This window comes from Oncorhynchus mykiss, chromosome 2 (genome assembly GCF_057628025.1).
Source record: "Oncorhynchus mykiss isolate SJ-2025 chromosome 2, ASM5762802v1, whole genome shotgun sequence".
In the NCBI taxonomy this organism is placed as follows: Eukaryota; Metazoa; Chordata; class Actinopteri; order Salmoniformes; family Salmonidae; genus Oncorhynchus; species Oncorhynchus mykiss.
Window position 1 is genome coordinate 45,446,577 of NC_143023.1, and position 15,834 is coordinate 45,462,410.

General features: G+C 44.7%; 1 protein-coding gene across 26 annotated transcripts in view; it reads right to left on the bottom strand.

Moving 5' to 3' along the window:
- Positions 1–15,834, bottom strand: part of LOC110490556 (alanine and arginine rich domain containing protein) — a 157,212-nt gene that overhangs the window by 75,374 nt on the left and 66,004 nt on the right. For all 26 annotated transcript variants that reach the window (XR_016486878.1, XR_016486868.1, XM_090200866.1 and 23 more), the window contains exons 4-6: positions 3,543–3,716; positions 2,854–2,960; positions 592–729 (exon numbers count right to left, since the gene is read on the bottom strand). Coding sequence is in view for 24 of the 26 variants with exons in the window: in XM_090200866.1 (XP_090056992.1) it covers positions 592–729; positions 2,854–2,960; positions 3,543–3,716 (419 nt within the window). In the remaining 2 variants the exon portion in view is untranslated. The remainder of the gene's footprint in view (positions 1–591; positions 730–2,853; positions 2,961–3,542; positions 3,717–15,834) is intronic.

A 15,834-nucleotide genomic window follows, 5' to 3' on the forward strand; every position in this document is an offset into this window, starting at 1 on the left:
ACCGCTGTCTGTGTGAGACGCAGAGTAGGTGAATGTATGATTTCTGCATGTGTGGTTCCCACCGTGAAGCATGGAGGAGGTGTGATGGTGCTTTGCTGGTAACACGGTCTGTGATTTTTTTAGAATTCAAGGCACACTTAACCAGCACGGCTAACACAGAATTCTGCAGCGATACACCATCCCATCTGGTTTGCGCTTAGTGGGACTATCTTTTGTTTTTCAACAGGACAATGACCCAACACACCTCCAGGCTGTGTAAGGGCTATTTGACCAAGGAGACTGATGGATCAGATGACCTGGCCTCTACAATCACCCGACCTTAACTTAACTCAATTGAGATGGTTTGGGATGAGTGGGACCACGGAGTGAAGGAAAAGCAGCCAACAAGTGCTCAGCATATGTGGGAACTTCAAGACTGTTGAAGTTAAATGCCAGGTAAATGCCAAGAGTGTGCAAAGCAGTCATCAAGGCAAAGGGTGGCTACTTTTTAGAATCTCAGATATAAAATACATTTTGATTTGTTTAACACTTTTTTGGTTACTACATGACACCACGCACCATGTGTAAGGAATTGACAGTTTGAGTACTTACGCGTGGTGTCCGTTCATCACAGCATAGTCATCGGACGACCATCCATTATTGTCCTTTAAGGTGATGTCTGCGTCGTACTGCAGGAGTAGTCGCACCATACTGATTTGTCCATTGCAAGCAGCGATCATCAATGGGGACCTAAAGGTAGCATAAGATGAAGGTTACATAAACGTGCACATATCTGTCTGTGCATTCTCCAATATCGGAATCAAGCATTCCAAAATTCCATTCCCTTTCTTGAAGTAACCTAATCACAGATATGACAAAAGCTAAGTAATGGAACCCTTGCCGTCACCTAATAATGTGTGTCAGACCACAGATTACATCAAGGCAGGGAAGAAAGAAGGAAGAGTTGCCATGGTGCCCTAGGGGGGAGCCTAGCTGGGCAGTTAAGAGCTAGCAAATGTTATTATATTTAGTGTTTTTATGTTCAACTATTTTTCTGCAAGCTATTTGTAGACAGAGATCAAGTAAATCTGGGATCTGTTATTTTCAATAGCAGCAGGAAATGTATTAGAGCTATTGGACTGCTAAGATAGCTGCTAGCTTTGCCAATGCGGTTTTCATTTGAACATACTGTCTTAGGGGAGCTCATGCCGTGGCGCATGCCGTGGCGCTGTAATGGAAGCATGCTACACCGGGACTGGGAGACCATTCAGCCACTGGAGATCACTTGGGAAGGTTTAGAGTAATGACTGATCCGACTCGACTCAGCGAGGATGGCGAGACAATGACAAAATGTGCAAGGCAAGGCGGAGCCAGGCTACTTGCAAGTCGTTGCAACCAAAACGGATTGGACAGTGAATGATGCTGGCTGGCTAGTTCTGCCATCTATACCCAAGGACAGCAACCATTGTCATCTGGAGGACTATACAAATGTGTTGTGTTTTGCAGTTAAATTATTTTGGCTGCGACTTTTACTGCAATTTAGCTTTTAGCTGTGAATGTGTAACATGTTTGAAGTTTGGCCAAATGTATTTAGGTTGCTGACAAGTCTTTAAAATCGAGCACACAGCCATGCAATCTTCATAGAGAAACATTGGCAGTAGAATGGCCTTACTGAAGAGCTCTGACTTTCAACGTGGCACCGTCATTGGACAGCACCTTTCCAACAATCAGTTTGTCAAATTTCTGCCTTGTTAGTGCTGCCCCGGTTGGCTGTAAGTGTTGTTATTGTGAAGTGGAAAGGTCTAGGAGCAACAACAGCTAAGCCACAAAGTGTTAGGCCACACAAGCTCACAGAACAGGACTGCCGAATGCAGAAGCGCGTAGCTTTTAGAAATTGTCTGTCCTCGGGCTGCAACACTCACTACCGAGTTCCAAACTGCCTCTGGAAGCTATGTAAGCACAATAACTGTTTGTCGAAAACTTGATGAAATTGGTTTCCATGCATAAGATCACCATGGGCAATGCCAAGCCTCGGCTGGAGGAGTGTAAAGCTCACCACCATTGGAGCAGTGGAAACGCGTTTTCTGGAGTGATGAATCACGCATCACCATCTGGCAGTCTGACAGACAAATCTTGGTTTGGCGGATGTTAGGAGAAAGCTACCTGCCCAAATGCATAATGCCAACAGTAAAGTTTGGTGGATGAGGAATAATGGTCTGGGGCTGTTTTTCGTAGTGCCAGTGAAGGTGAATCTTAACGCTACTGCATACAATGACATTCTAGACAAATCTGTGCTTCCAGCTCTTAGGCAACAGTTTGGGGAAGGCCCTTTCCTGATTCAGGATGCCCCCGTTCACAAGAGAGGTAGATACAGAAATGGTTTGTTGAGATCAGTGTGGGAAGAACTTGACTGGCCTGCACAAAGCCCTAACGTCAACCCCATCGAACACCTTTGGGATTAATTGGAACAGCAACTGCGAGCCAGGCCTAATGGCCCAACATCAGTGCCAGACCTCACTAATGCTTGTGGCTGAATGGAAGCAAGGCACCACAGCAATGTTCTAACATCTAGTGGAAAGCCTTCCCAGAAGAGGAGGCTGTTATAGCAGCAAAAGGGGGGACCAACTCCATATTAATGACATTGATTTTGGAATGAGATGTTCGACGAGCAGGTGTCCACCTACCTTTACATTTAACTTCTTTGGCTCATCCTCGACAAATGCTTAAATGCATTGTATCCACATTTGTGCTTGTGTTTTTAAAAATGGGTCAAATAATGAATTTCTTTGATATCATTTATTTGTTTACTATTCAACCAGATCTCTCCATCTCAGGAAAATGGATTTGATCTTTAAAAGCATCACACAAACCCACCTGTGTCCCTGGTCCTTAGTGTTGACGTCGGCCCCCTCCTTGAGGAGGAACTCGGCCATCTCGGCATGATTCTCCTTCACTGCCATAGTCAGAGGGGAGTATCCCTCCTGCAAGATCATCCAAACATGCATTGTCAAATATCTTGTATATCCACATAGCTTAGTCATGTTTGTACCACAGTAACAGCTCTCCTACCCTCAGCTTCATCCTCTTTCTCTATCAACCTATGAGTCAGGATTACTCTTCAGCAATCTGGGGCCTTGTTAAGATCTCTCTCTCGGACCAGTGCCTTAGCAGTGACAGTCCTGAGTGGTGCTAGAGGATCTGTGAGCAACAAATTGACTCATCTGTAGGATTGGGTTGGTGTACGCCAGGGGTGTCAAACTCAAATCCTGCAGGGCCGTGTCCTGTGTGTCTTCTGGTTTTTATTATTTCCTTTAAAATGTGTGTCCAATTAAGATCTAGACAACCAGATGAGGGGAATTCCTAACTAGTAGATTAAGTACAAGGGAGGCGCGAAAACCCGCAGATGCTCAGCCCTAAAATAATTGAGTTTGGCACTTCTGGTGTAACCAACAGAGAGACAATTCAACCTGGCCTATCATAGTGCAAGATGGAGCTACCACCATATTGCTCCTACTACAAGTTGGAGCTACCACCATATTGTCACTTATGGACCCACGGCTCACCTTGTTCTGGGCGTTAACATTGGCCTCGTGCTCCAGCAGCAGCATAGCGGTGGAGAAGGCAGGTATGCAGGAGGCCAGGTGCAGGGCCGTGTTGCCGTTGATGTCCACCAGATTAGGTTCGGCATCATGCTCCAGCAGCGTGGCCACGCAGCGTTCCTGCTGGCACTGCACTGCCTGCCAGGGGTACGGAGGAGAGGAACATTATGCACAAAAAACATCACTCTGACATATAGAATTAGGAATCACATCAGTTCCATTCATGACATTTCTATCTGCAACAATCCACAACGTTTGCCATTGCAAGAGTTTTGCAAAATTTAAAGGTAGATGGACAAGTTGAAGATTATAGTGATACTAATTTATCAAATTGCAGCTGCCACTACCACTCTTCGAGGGAAGCAGAAATTAAAGAGAACTTTACAGATGTTAACTATATTGTTGATGATGCATTCGCTATATGGATATATGACATTCTGGTGAGCAAGGCTTTATCAGTATTGTAGAGCATCAAGTAAGGACAGAAGAGAAGCTGCATGTATCTAATTATAAATAAATTGACAAACAAATTGCCTACTAAATAGTGCTGCTCAGTATACCGAAACGGTGGTACTTTTTCGATACCAGGATATTAAAAACTTCAGTCAAATGTGTCTCACAGATCACGCATATCTATCAGCTCAGCCGACCCTTTATTATAGTAAGCACCGTGCCTGCGCCACTTAATCATTGCTAGCTTGCAATGGGAGTCTGGGCTGCATCATGTTAACTTCTTTGTAGCATGAGTAGGAGGCTAATACACTTGTGACACAGCATGTAAAAATGTTGAAACTGTTACTGTTCAAAAAACAATGTCCATACAGGCTAGAACACTTTGCAATTTAGGAAGATACATAGATACACGCATAGATAATAACAGAGAGTAGCGGCAGCGTAAAAGGGGGGGGTAGTCTAGGTAGCCATTTGCTTAGCTGTTCAGGAGTCTTATGGCTTGGGGGTAGAAGCCTTTTAGAAACCTCTCAGACCTAGACTTGGCGCTCCGGTGCCGCTTGCCGTGCAGTAGCAGAAACTAGGATGGCTGGAGTCTTTGGCAAATTTTAGGGCCTTCCTCCGACACCGGCTGGTATATAGGTCCTGGATGGCAGGAAGCTTGGCCCCAGTGATGTACTGGGCAGTACGCACTACCCTCTGTAGTGCCTTGAGGTCAGAGGCCAAGCAGGTGCCATAGCAGGCAGTGATGCAACCAGTCTCAGTCTCCTGAGGGCGAATAGGTTTTGTGCCCTCATCACGACTGTCTTGGTGTGCTTGGACCATGATAGTTTGCTGGTGATGTGGACCCTATGGAACTTGAAGCTCTCAATCTGCTCTACTACAGCCCTGTCAATGAGAATGGGGGCGTTCACGGGCCTCCTTTTCCTGTAGTCCACAATCATCTCCTTTGTCTTGATCACGTTGAGGGAAAGGTTGTTGTCCTGGCACCACACGGTCAGGTCTCTGACCACCTCCCTTTTTTGTCCATAAAAATAACATCAAATTGATCAGAAATACAGTGTAGACATTGCTAATGCTGTAAATGACTATTGTAGCTGGAAACAGCAGATTTTTTTATGGAATATCTACATGGGCGTACAGAGGCCCATTATCAGCCACCATCACTCCTATGTTCCAATGGCACGTTGTGTTAGTTAATCCAAGTTTATCATTTTGATAGGCTAATAGATCGTTAGAAAACCCTTTTGCAATTATGTTAGCACAGCTGAAAACCTCCCTCTCCCCTGATTGCGCAGTTTGACCAGGCGGCCAGCTCTAAGAAGAGTCTTGGTTGTTTCAAACATCTTCCATTTAAGAATGATGAAGGCCACAGTGATCTCGAGAGCCTTCAATGCTCCAGATATTTTTTGGTACCCTTCCCCAGATCTGTGCCTCAACACAATCCTGTCTCTGAGCGCTACAGACAATTCCTTCAACAATATGGCTCTAGAAATCATTGAAAAGTGAAAGACTAAAGTTACATACATGGGATACTTTAGTGAATTTCAGAATGTCTGGAATAGAAAAGGCAGAAATAAAACTATTCAATAAACATTCGCAGCCAGTCATCCAAAATTAAAGAAGCAATAAAACTGGCCTTCTTTAGACTAGTTGAGCATCAGCATTTGTGGGTTCGATTACAGGCTCAAAATGGCCAGAAACAAAGACCTTTGTTCTGAAACTCATTAGTCTATTCCTGTTCTGAGAAATTAAGGCTATTCCATGCAATAAATTGCCAAGAAACTGAAGACCTCATAACGCTGTGTTACAGAGCAAACTGGCTCTAACCAGAATAGAAAGAGGAGTGGGAGGCCCCAGTGCACAACTGAACAAGAGGACAAGTATATTAGAGTGTCTAGTTTGAGAAACAGATGCCTCACAAGTCCTCAACTGGTAGCTCCATTAAATAGTACATGTAAAACACCAGTCTCAACGTCAACAGTGAAGAGTGAAGAAGCGACGCCAGGATGCTGGCCATGTGTCCGTGTTCTTTTGCCCATCTTAATCTTTTATTTTTATTGGCCAGTCTGAGATATGGCTTTTTCTTTGCAAATCTGCCTAGAAGGCCAGCATCCCGGAGTCGCCTCTTCACTGTTGACATTGAGACTGGTGCTTTGCGGGTAAAATGATAAACTTGGATTAGCTAACCCAACGTGCCATTGGAACACAGGAGTGATGGTTGCTGATAAATGGGCCTCTTCACGCCTACGTAGATATTCCATTAAAAATGCCGTTTCCAGCAACAAGTCAATTACAACATTAGCAAAGTCTCCACAATATGTCTGATTGCTTTCATGTTATTTTAATGGACAAAAAAAAATGTTTCTCTTTCAAAAACAAGAACATTTCTAAGTGACCTCAAACTTTTGAACGGTAGTGTACATTCCCACAGAATGATGCTGCCACCACCATGCTTCACCGTAGGGATGGTGACAGGTCTCCTCCAGACTTGATGCTTGGAATTCAGGCCAAAGAGTTCAATCTCGGTTTCATCAGACCAGAGAAACTTGTTTCTCATGGTCTGAGAGTCTTTAGGTGCCTTTTGGCAAACTCCCAACAGGCTGTCATGTGCCTTTTACTGAGGAGTGGCTTCCGTCTGGCAACTCTACCATAAAGGCCTGATTAGTGGAGTGCTGCAGAGATGGTTGTCCTTCTGGAAGGTTCTCCCATCTCCACAGAAGAACTCTAGAGCTTTATCAGAGTGACCAACGTGTTCTTGGTCACCTCCCTCTCCCCTGATTGCGCAGTTTGACCAGGCGGCCAGCTCTAAGAAGAGTCTTGGTTGTTTCAAACATCTTCCATTTAAGAATGATGGAGGCCACAGTGATCTTGAGAGCCTTCAATGCTCCAGATATTTTTTGGTACCCTCCCCCAGATCTGTGCCTCAACACAATCCTGTCTCTGAGCGCTACGGACAATTCCTTCAACAATATGGCTTGGTTTTTGCTCTAACATGTACTGTCAACTAGAGGTCGAACGATAACGATTTTTCAACGCTGATACCGATTATTGGAGGACCAAAAAAAGCAGATTCTGGTTAAATCGGCCTATTTTTGTTTATATATATGTATATTTGTAATTAATGACAATTACAACAATACTCAATGAACACTTATTTTTGCTTAATATAATACATTAAATAGATTTATATTTGTCTTAAATAAATAATGAAACATGTTCAATTTGGTTTAAATAATGCAAAAACAAAGTGTTGGAGAAGAAAGTAAAAGTGCAATATTTGCATGTAAGAAAGCTAACATTTAAGTTCCTTGCTCAGAACATGAGAACATATGAAAGCTGGTGGTTCCTTTTAACATGAGTCTTCAATATTCCCAGGTAAGAAGATAAATGATAGTTATTATAGGAATTATAGGACTACTTCTCTCTATACCATTTGTATTTCATATACCTTTGACTATTGGATGTTCGTATAAGCACTCTAGTATTGCCAGCCTAATCTCGGGAGTTGATATGCTTGAAGTCATAAACAGCGCTGTGCTTCAAGCATTACGTAAAGCTGCTGGCAAACGGAGGAAAGTGTGGTTTGAATGAATGCTTACGAGCCTGCTGCTGCCTACCACCGCTCAGTCAGACTGCTCTATTAAATATCAAATCATAGACTTAATTATAATAAACACACAGAAATACGAGCCTTAGGTAATTAATATGGTCATATCCGGAAACTATCATTTAGAAAACAAAATGTTCATTCTTTCAGTGAAATACGGAGCCGTTCTGTATTCTATCGAACAGGTGGTAACCCTAAGTCTAAATATTGCTGTTACATTGCACAACCTTCAATGTTATATCATAATTATGTAAAAATCTTGCAAATTAATTACGGTCTTTGTTAAGAAGAAATGGTCTTCACACAGTTCGCAACGAGCTAGGCGACCCAAACTGCTGCATATACCCTGACTCTGCTTACACTGAACGCAATAGAAGTGACAGTTTCAGGCACCGCATTGATTATATGCAACGCAGGACAAGCTAGTTAAACTAGTAATATCAACCATGTGTAGTTAACTAGTGATTATGTTAAGATTGATTGTTTTTTTATAAGATAAGTTCAATGCTAGCTTGCAACTTACCATGGCTCCTTGCTGCCTGCACTCACGTAATAGGTGGTCAGCCTGCCATGCAGTCTTCTCGTTGGATTGCAATATAATCGGCCATAATCGGCATCCAGAAATGCTGATTACCGATTGTTATGAAATCTTGAAATAGGCCATTCCGATTTGGCCTTCTGACACCGTCATGTATAGATGTCCTGGATGCAGCAAGATTGGCCCTAGTGATGTACTGGGCCGTACGCACTACCCTCTGTAGAACCTTGCGGTCGGAAGCCGAACAGTTGCCATACCAAGAGGTAATGCTCTCAATGGTGCAGCTGTAGAACTTTTTGAGGATCTGGGGACCCATGCCAGATCATATCAGTCTCTTGAAGTGGAATAGGACCTTTTCAACTGTCTTGGTGTGTTTGGACCATGATAGTTTGTTAGTTATGTGGACGGCAAGGAACTTTAAGCTCTCGACCCGTTCCACTACCGATGTGAATGGGGGCGTGCTTGGCCCCCCTTTTCCTGTAGTCCACGATAAGCTCTTTAGTCTTGCTCACGTTGTTGGAGAGGTCATAGTCCTGACACCACACTGCAAAATCTCTGACCACCTCCATGTAGGCTGTTTCATTATTGTTGGTGATTAGGCCTACCACCATTGTGTTGTCGGCAAACTTAATGATGGTGTTGGAGTCGTGCCTGGCCATGCAGTCGTGGGTGAACAAGGAGTACAGGAGGGGACTGAGCACGCACCCCTGGGGGGCTTCAGTGTTGAGGATCAGTGTAGTAGATGTGTAGTTGCCTACCCTTACCACCTGGGGGCGGCCCGTCAGGAAGTCCAGGATCCAGTTGCAGAGGGAGGTGTTAAGTCCCAGGATCCTTAGCTAGGTGATGAGCTATGAGGGTACTATGGTGTTGAAAGCTGAGCTGTTGTCAATGAATACCACTCTCACATTTCAAAACACTTCATGGCTATAGACGTGAGTGCTACGGGTCTGTAGTAATTTAGGCAGGTTGTGTTCGTGGGCACAGGGACTATGGTAGCCTGCTTGAAACATGTTGGTATTAGTCTCTGTCAGGGACAGGTCACAAATGTCAGTGAAGACCCCTGCCAGTTGGTCAGCACATGCCCGGAGCACATGTCATGGTAATCCAACTGGCCCCGCAGCCTTGAGTATGTTGACCTGTTTAAAAGTCTTACTCACGTCGGCTACGAAGAGAATGATCACACAGTCTTCCGGAACAGCTGATGCTCTCATGCATGCCTCAATGTTGCTTGCCTCGAAGAGAGCATAGAAGTGATGCAGCTCATCTGGTAGGCTTGTGTCACTGGTCAGCTCACGGCTGTGCTTCCCTTTGTAGTCTGTAATAGTTAGCAAGCCCTGCCACATAAGACGAGCGTTGGAGCTTGTGTAGTACGATTCAATCGTAGCCCTGTATTGATGCTTTGCCTGTTTGATGGTTCGTCAGAGGGCATAGCACTATTTCTTATAAGCTTCCGGGTTAGAGTCCCGCACCTTGAAAGCGGCAGTTCTACCCTTCAGCACAGTGCGAATGTTGCCTGTAATCCATGGCTTCTGGTATGTACGTACAGTCGCTGTGGGGACGACGTCCTCAATGCACTTATTGATAAAGCCAGTGACTGATGTGGTGTACTCCTCAATGCCATCGGAAGAATCCCGGAACATGTTCCAGTCTGTGATAGCAAAACAGTCCTGCAGTTTAGCATCTGCTTAACCTGACCACTTTTTTATAGACTCACTGGTGCTTCTCACGAGTCACTGGTGCGTCCTACTTTAATTGTTGCTTGTAAGCAGGAATCAGAAGGATAGATTTGTGGTCGGATTTAACAAATGGAGGGCGAGGGAGAGCTTTGTACGCGTCTCTGTGTGTAGAGTACATGAGACCTAGAATTTCTCGCTCTCTGGTTGCACATTTAATTGAAACTAGGGGGCACTATTTTTATTTTTGGAAAAATAACGTAAAGTAAACTGCCTATTTCTCAGGACCAGATGCTAGAATATGCATATAATTGACAGCTTAGGATAGAAAACACTAACATTTCCAAAACTGTAAAAATATTGTCTGTGGATATAACAGAACTGATATTGCAGGCGAAACCCTAAGGAAAATCCAAATCAGGAAGTGCCTCTTATTTTGAAACCGTTGTGTTCCTATGCATCCCTATAGCCAATGAAAGGGATATCAACCAGATTCTTTTTTCTACGTATTCCCTAAGGTGTCTACAGCCTTTAGACGTAGTTTCACACCTTTATGTTGAAGAATGAGCGTAAACGACTACATTGCATAAGTGGCCAGCTGAGGGCTCAGAGTGATTCTTGCGTAAAAGACAGAGGTAGTCAGTTGATATATTATTATTATTATTTTTTTATTTTTTATTATTTATTTATTTATTTTTATTTTTTTCACATATCTTTAAAACCTTTTGCTGAACCTCAACTTCTTCTAAATACTCTCCTGCAATCCGCCTCACCCAACGTAGCTATTTTTCCTAAAGTATTTATATTTACTTCGGATCTGGAACCCCTCAACTGAAGCTAGCCAACTAGCCAACTAACTACCAGCTTCAGCAAAACATTGCTAGCGGTCTTCAGCTAACCGGTCATCAGCTAACCTTTAGCTCGGAAAGCTCTCGCCAGTTCGAACAACGCGACTCTACCAGAGCATAACGGACCTATTTATTATTTCATTTTTATTTTTCATCCCCGGATTCCCATCGCAAACGGAACATTTTGAGCTCCTGGGCTACAATATCCAGACCCACGACCGGTCCATCGATGTCACCGCATGAAGAGGAATAAACAGACTCCCCCCATCGCGACGTCCCCAAAGGCTAACTCTCTAGCCCTTGCTATCTCCTTGCTTGCAAATTCGGCCTGCTAACTGCTAGCTTGTTTAGCCCGGTCCACTAACTGCTACCGTGTTTAGCACCGTCTACTAACTGTTAGCTTGTTAGCACAGGCCTGCTAACCGTCTGAATCGCCGCGTCCCAAACACTCACTGAACCCATATTTACTTTCTATCCCTTTTCGATTTTTAATTTGTTTATACCTTCCGGTAACCTGCCTCACCCAATGTGATACGGAACCGCTATTATCTTTACATTTTTAGAACACACTCAAGAACCTCCAGAAGCTAACCACCTAACTGGCTACAAGCTATTTAGTCATTGTTAGTTTTCTAACCTGGATAACACTCGCCAGTCCAGCTTCCCTGCCCCATCCACCGCTGCCCCTTGGACACTCATCACTCGGCTACATAGCTGATGCATGCTGGACTGTCCATTAATCACGGTAATCCATTCTGCTTGTTTATGTTTTATCTGTCGGCCCCAGCCGCACTTAGGCTCTGTGTGTAGTTAATCCGACCCTCTCTGCCTAATCAATCGCAATTCTACCTGCTGTTGTTGTGCTAGCTGATTAGCTGTTGTTGTCTCACCTACTGTTTTAGCTAGCTCTCCCAATTCAACACCTGTGATTACTGTATGCCTCGCTGTATGTCTCTCTCAAATGTCAATATGCCTTGTATACTGTTGTGCAGGTTAGTTATCATTGTTTTAGTTTACAATGGAGCCCCTAGTTCCACTCTTTATACCCCTGATACCTCCTTTGTCCCACCCCCCACACATGCGGTGACCTCACCCATTACAACCAGCATGTCCAGAGATACAACCTCTCTCATCATCACCCAGTGCTTGGGCTTACCTACGCTGTACCCGCACCCGACCATACCCCTGTTTGCGCATTATGCCCTGAATATATTCTACCATGCCCAGAAACCTGCTCCTCTTATTCTCTGTCCCCAACGCCCTAGGCGACCAGTTTTGATAGCCTTCAGCCGCACCCTCATACTACTCCTTCTCTGTTCCGCGGGTGATGTGGAGGTAAACCCAGGCCCTGCATGTCCCCAGGCACCCTCATTTGTTGACTTCTGTGATCGAAAAAGCCTTGGTTTCATGCATGTCAACATCAGAAGCCTCCTCCCTAAGTGTGTCTTACTCACTGCTCTAGCACACTCTGCTAACCCTGATGTCCTTGCCGTGTCTGAATTCTGGCTCAGGAAGGCCACCAAAAATTCTGAGATTTCCATACCCAACTATAACATCTTCCGTCAAGATAGAACTGCCAAAGGGGGAGGAGTTGCAGTCTACTGCAGAGATAGCCTGCAAAGTAATGTCATACTTTCCAGGTCCATACCCAAACAGTTCGAACTACTAATTTTGAAAATTACTCTCTCCAGAAATAAGTCTCTCACTGTTGCCGCCTGCTACCGACCCCCCTCAGCTCCCAGCTGTGCCCTGGACACCATTTGTGAATTGATCGCCCCCCATCTAGCTTCAGAGTTTGTTCTGTTAGGTGACCTAAACTGGGATATGCTTAACACCCCGGCAGTCCTACAATCTAAGCTAGATGCCCTCAATCTCACTCAAATCATCAAGGAACCCACCAGGTACAACCCTAACTCTGTAAACAAGGGCACCCTCATTGACGTCATCCTGACCAACTGGCCCTCCAAATACACTTCCGCTGTCTACAACCAGGATCTCAGCGATCACTGCCTCATTGCCTGTATCCGCTACGGAGCCGCAGTCAAACGACCACCCCTCATCACTGTCAAACGCTCCCTAAAACACTTCTGTGAGCAGGCCTTTCTAATCGACCTGGCCCGGGTATCCTGGAAGGACATTGACCTCATCCCGTCAGTTGAGGATGCCTGGTCTTTCTTTAAAAGTAACTTCCTCACCATTTTAGATAAGCATGCTCCGTTCAAAAAATGCAGAACTAAGAATAGATATAGCCCCTGGTTCACTCCAGACCTGACTGCCCTCGACCAGCACAAAAACATCCTGTGGCGGACTGCACTAACATCGAATAGTCCCCGCGATATGCAACTGTTCAGGGAAGTCAGGAACCAATACACACAGTCAGTCAGGAAAGCTAAAGCCAACTTCTTCAGGCAGAAGTTTGCATCCTGTAGCTCCAACTCCAAAAAGTTCTGGGACACTGTGAAGTCCATGGAGAACAAGAGCACCTCCTCCCAGCTGCCCACTGCACTGAGGCTAGGTAACACGGTCACCACCGATAAATCCATGATTATCGAAAACTTCAACAAGCATTTCTCAACGGCTGGCCATGCCTTCCGCCTGGCTACTCCAACCTCGGCCAACAGCTCCCCCCCCCCCGCAGCTACTCGCCCAAGCCTCTCCAGGTTCTCCTTTACCCAAATCCAGATAGCAGATGTTCTGAAAGAGCTGCAAAACCTGGACCCGTACAAATCAGCTGGGCTTGACAATCTGGACCCTCTATTCCTGAAACTATCCGCCGCCATTGTCGCAACCCCTATTACCAGCCTGTTCAACCTCTCTTTCATATCGTCTGAGATTCCCAAGGATTGGAAAGCTGCCGCAGTCATCCCCCTCTTCAAAGGGGGCGACACCCTGGACCCAAACTGTTACAGACCTATATCCATCCTGCCCTGCCTATCTAAGGTCTTCGAAAGCCAAGTCAACAAACAGGTCACTGACCATCTTGAATCCCACCGTACCTTCTCCGCTGTGCAATCTGGTTTCCGAGCCGGTCACGGGTGTACCTCAGCCACGCTCAAGGTACTAAACGATATCATAACCGCCATCGATAAAAGACAGTACTGTGCAGCCGTCTTCATAGACCTTGCCAAGGCTTTCGACTCTTGTCAATCACCGTATTCTTATCGGCAGACTCAGTAGCCTCGGTTTTTCGGATGACTGCCTTGCCTGGTTCACCAATTACTTTGCAGACAGAGTTCAGTGTGTCAAATCGGAGGGCATGCTGTCCGGTCCTCTGGCAGTCTCTATGGGGGTGCCACAGGGTTCAATTCTCGGGCCGACTCTTTTCTCTGTATATATCAATGATGTTTCTCATGCTGCGGGCGATTCCCTGATCCACCTCTACGCAGACGACACCAATCTATATACTACCGGCCCGTCCTTGGACACTGTGCTATCTAACCTCCAAACGAGCTTCAATGCCATACAGCACTCCTTCCGTGGCCTCCAACTGCTCTTAAACGCTAGTAAAACCAAATGCATGCTTTTCAACCGTACGCCTGACCAGCATCACCACCCTGGATGGTTCCGACCTTGAATATGTGGACATCTATAAGTACCTAGGTGTCTGGCTAGACTCTAAACTCTCCTTCCAGACTCATATCAAACATCTCCAATCGAAAATCAAATCAAGAGTCGGCTTTCTATTCCGCAACAAAGCCTCCTTCACTCACGCCGCCAAACTTACCCTAGTAAAACTGACTATCCTACCGATCCTCGACTTCGGCGATGTCATCTACAAAATTGCTTCCAACACTCTACTCAGCAAACTGGATGCAGTTTATCACAGTGCCATCCGTTTTGTCACTAAAGCACCTTATACCACCCACCACTGCGACTTGTATGCTCTAGTCGGCTGGCCCTCGCTACATATTCGTCGCCAGACCCACTGGCTCCAGGTCATCTACAAGTCCATGCTAGGTAAAGCTCCGCCTTATCTCAGTTCACTGGTTACGATGGCAACACCCATCCGTAGCACGCGCTCCAGCAGGTGTATCTCACTGATCATCCCTAAAGCCAACACCTCATTTGGCCGCCTTTCGTTCCAGTTCTCTGCTGCCTGTGACTGGAACGAATTGCAAAAATCGCTGAAGTTGGAGACTTTTATCTCCCTCACCAACTTCAAACATCTGCTATCTGAGCAGCTAACCGATCGCTGCAGCTGTACATAGTCTATTGGTAAATAGCCCACCCATTTTCACCTACCTCATCCCCATACTGTTTTTATTTATTTATTTTTCTGCTCTTTTGCACACCAATATACATAACCATATGGTCATTTATCACTCCAGTGTTAATCTGCATAATTGTAATTATTTGCCTACCTTCTCATGCCTTTTGCACACAATGTATATATAGACTCCCCTTTTTTCTACTGTGTTATTGACTTGTTAATTGTTTACTCCATGTGTAACTCTGTGTTGTCTGTTCACACTGCTATGCCTTATCTTGGCCAGGTCGCAGTTGCAAATGAGAACTTGTTCTCAACTAGCCTACCTGGTTAAATAAAGGTGAAATAAAATGTTAAAAAATCAAACAGATATTTGAAAAAAACCTTGAGGATTGATTATATAAAAAAACGTTTGTCATGTTTCTGTCGATATTATGGATATAGTTTGGAATATTTTTTTCGCCATTGTCGTGACCGCTATTTCCGGTGGATTTCTCAACATAACGTGACCAACAAACGGAGGTATTTTGGGTATAAAAATAATCTTTATGGAACAAAAGGAACATTTGCTGTCTAACTGGGAGTCTCCTGAGTGAAAACATCCGAAGATCATCAAAAGGTAACCGGTTAATTTGATTGCTTTTCTGATTTTCGTGACCAAGCTTCTTGCTGCTAGCTGGACATAATGCTAGGCTATCGATAAACTTACACAAACGCTTGTCTTGTTTTGGCTGTAAAGCATAATTTCTAAATCTGAGATGACAGGGTGATTAACAAAAGGCTAAGCTGTGTTTCACTATATTTCACTTGTGATTTCATGAATATGAATATTTTCTAGTAATATTTTTTGACCGTTGCGCTATGCTAATTAGTGTAGTTGATGACAATACTCCCAGATCCGGGATGAGTAGTTCCAAGAGGTTATTAACA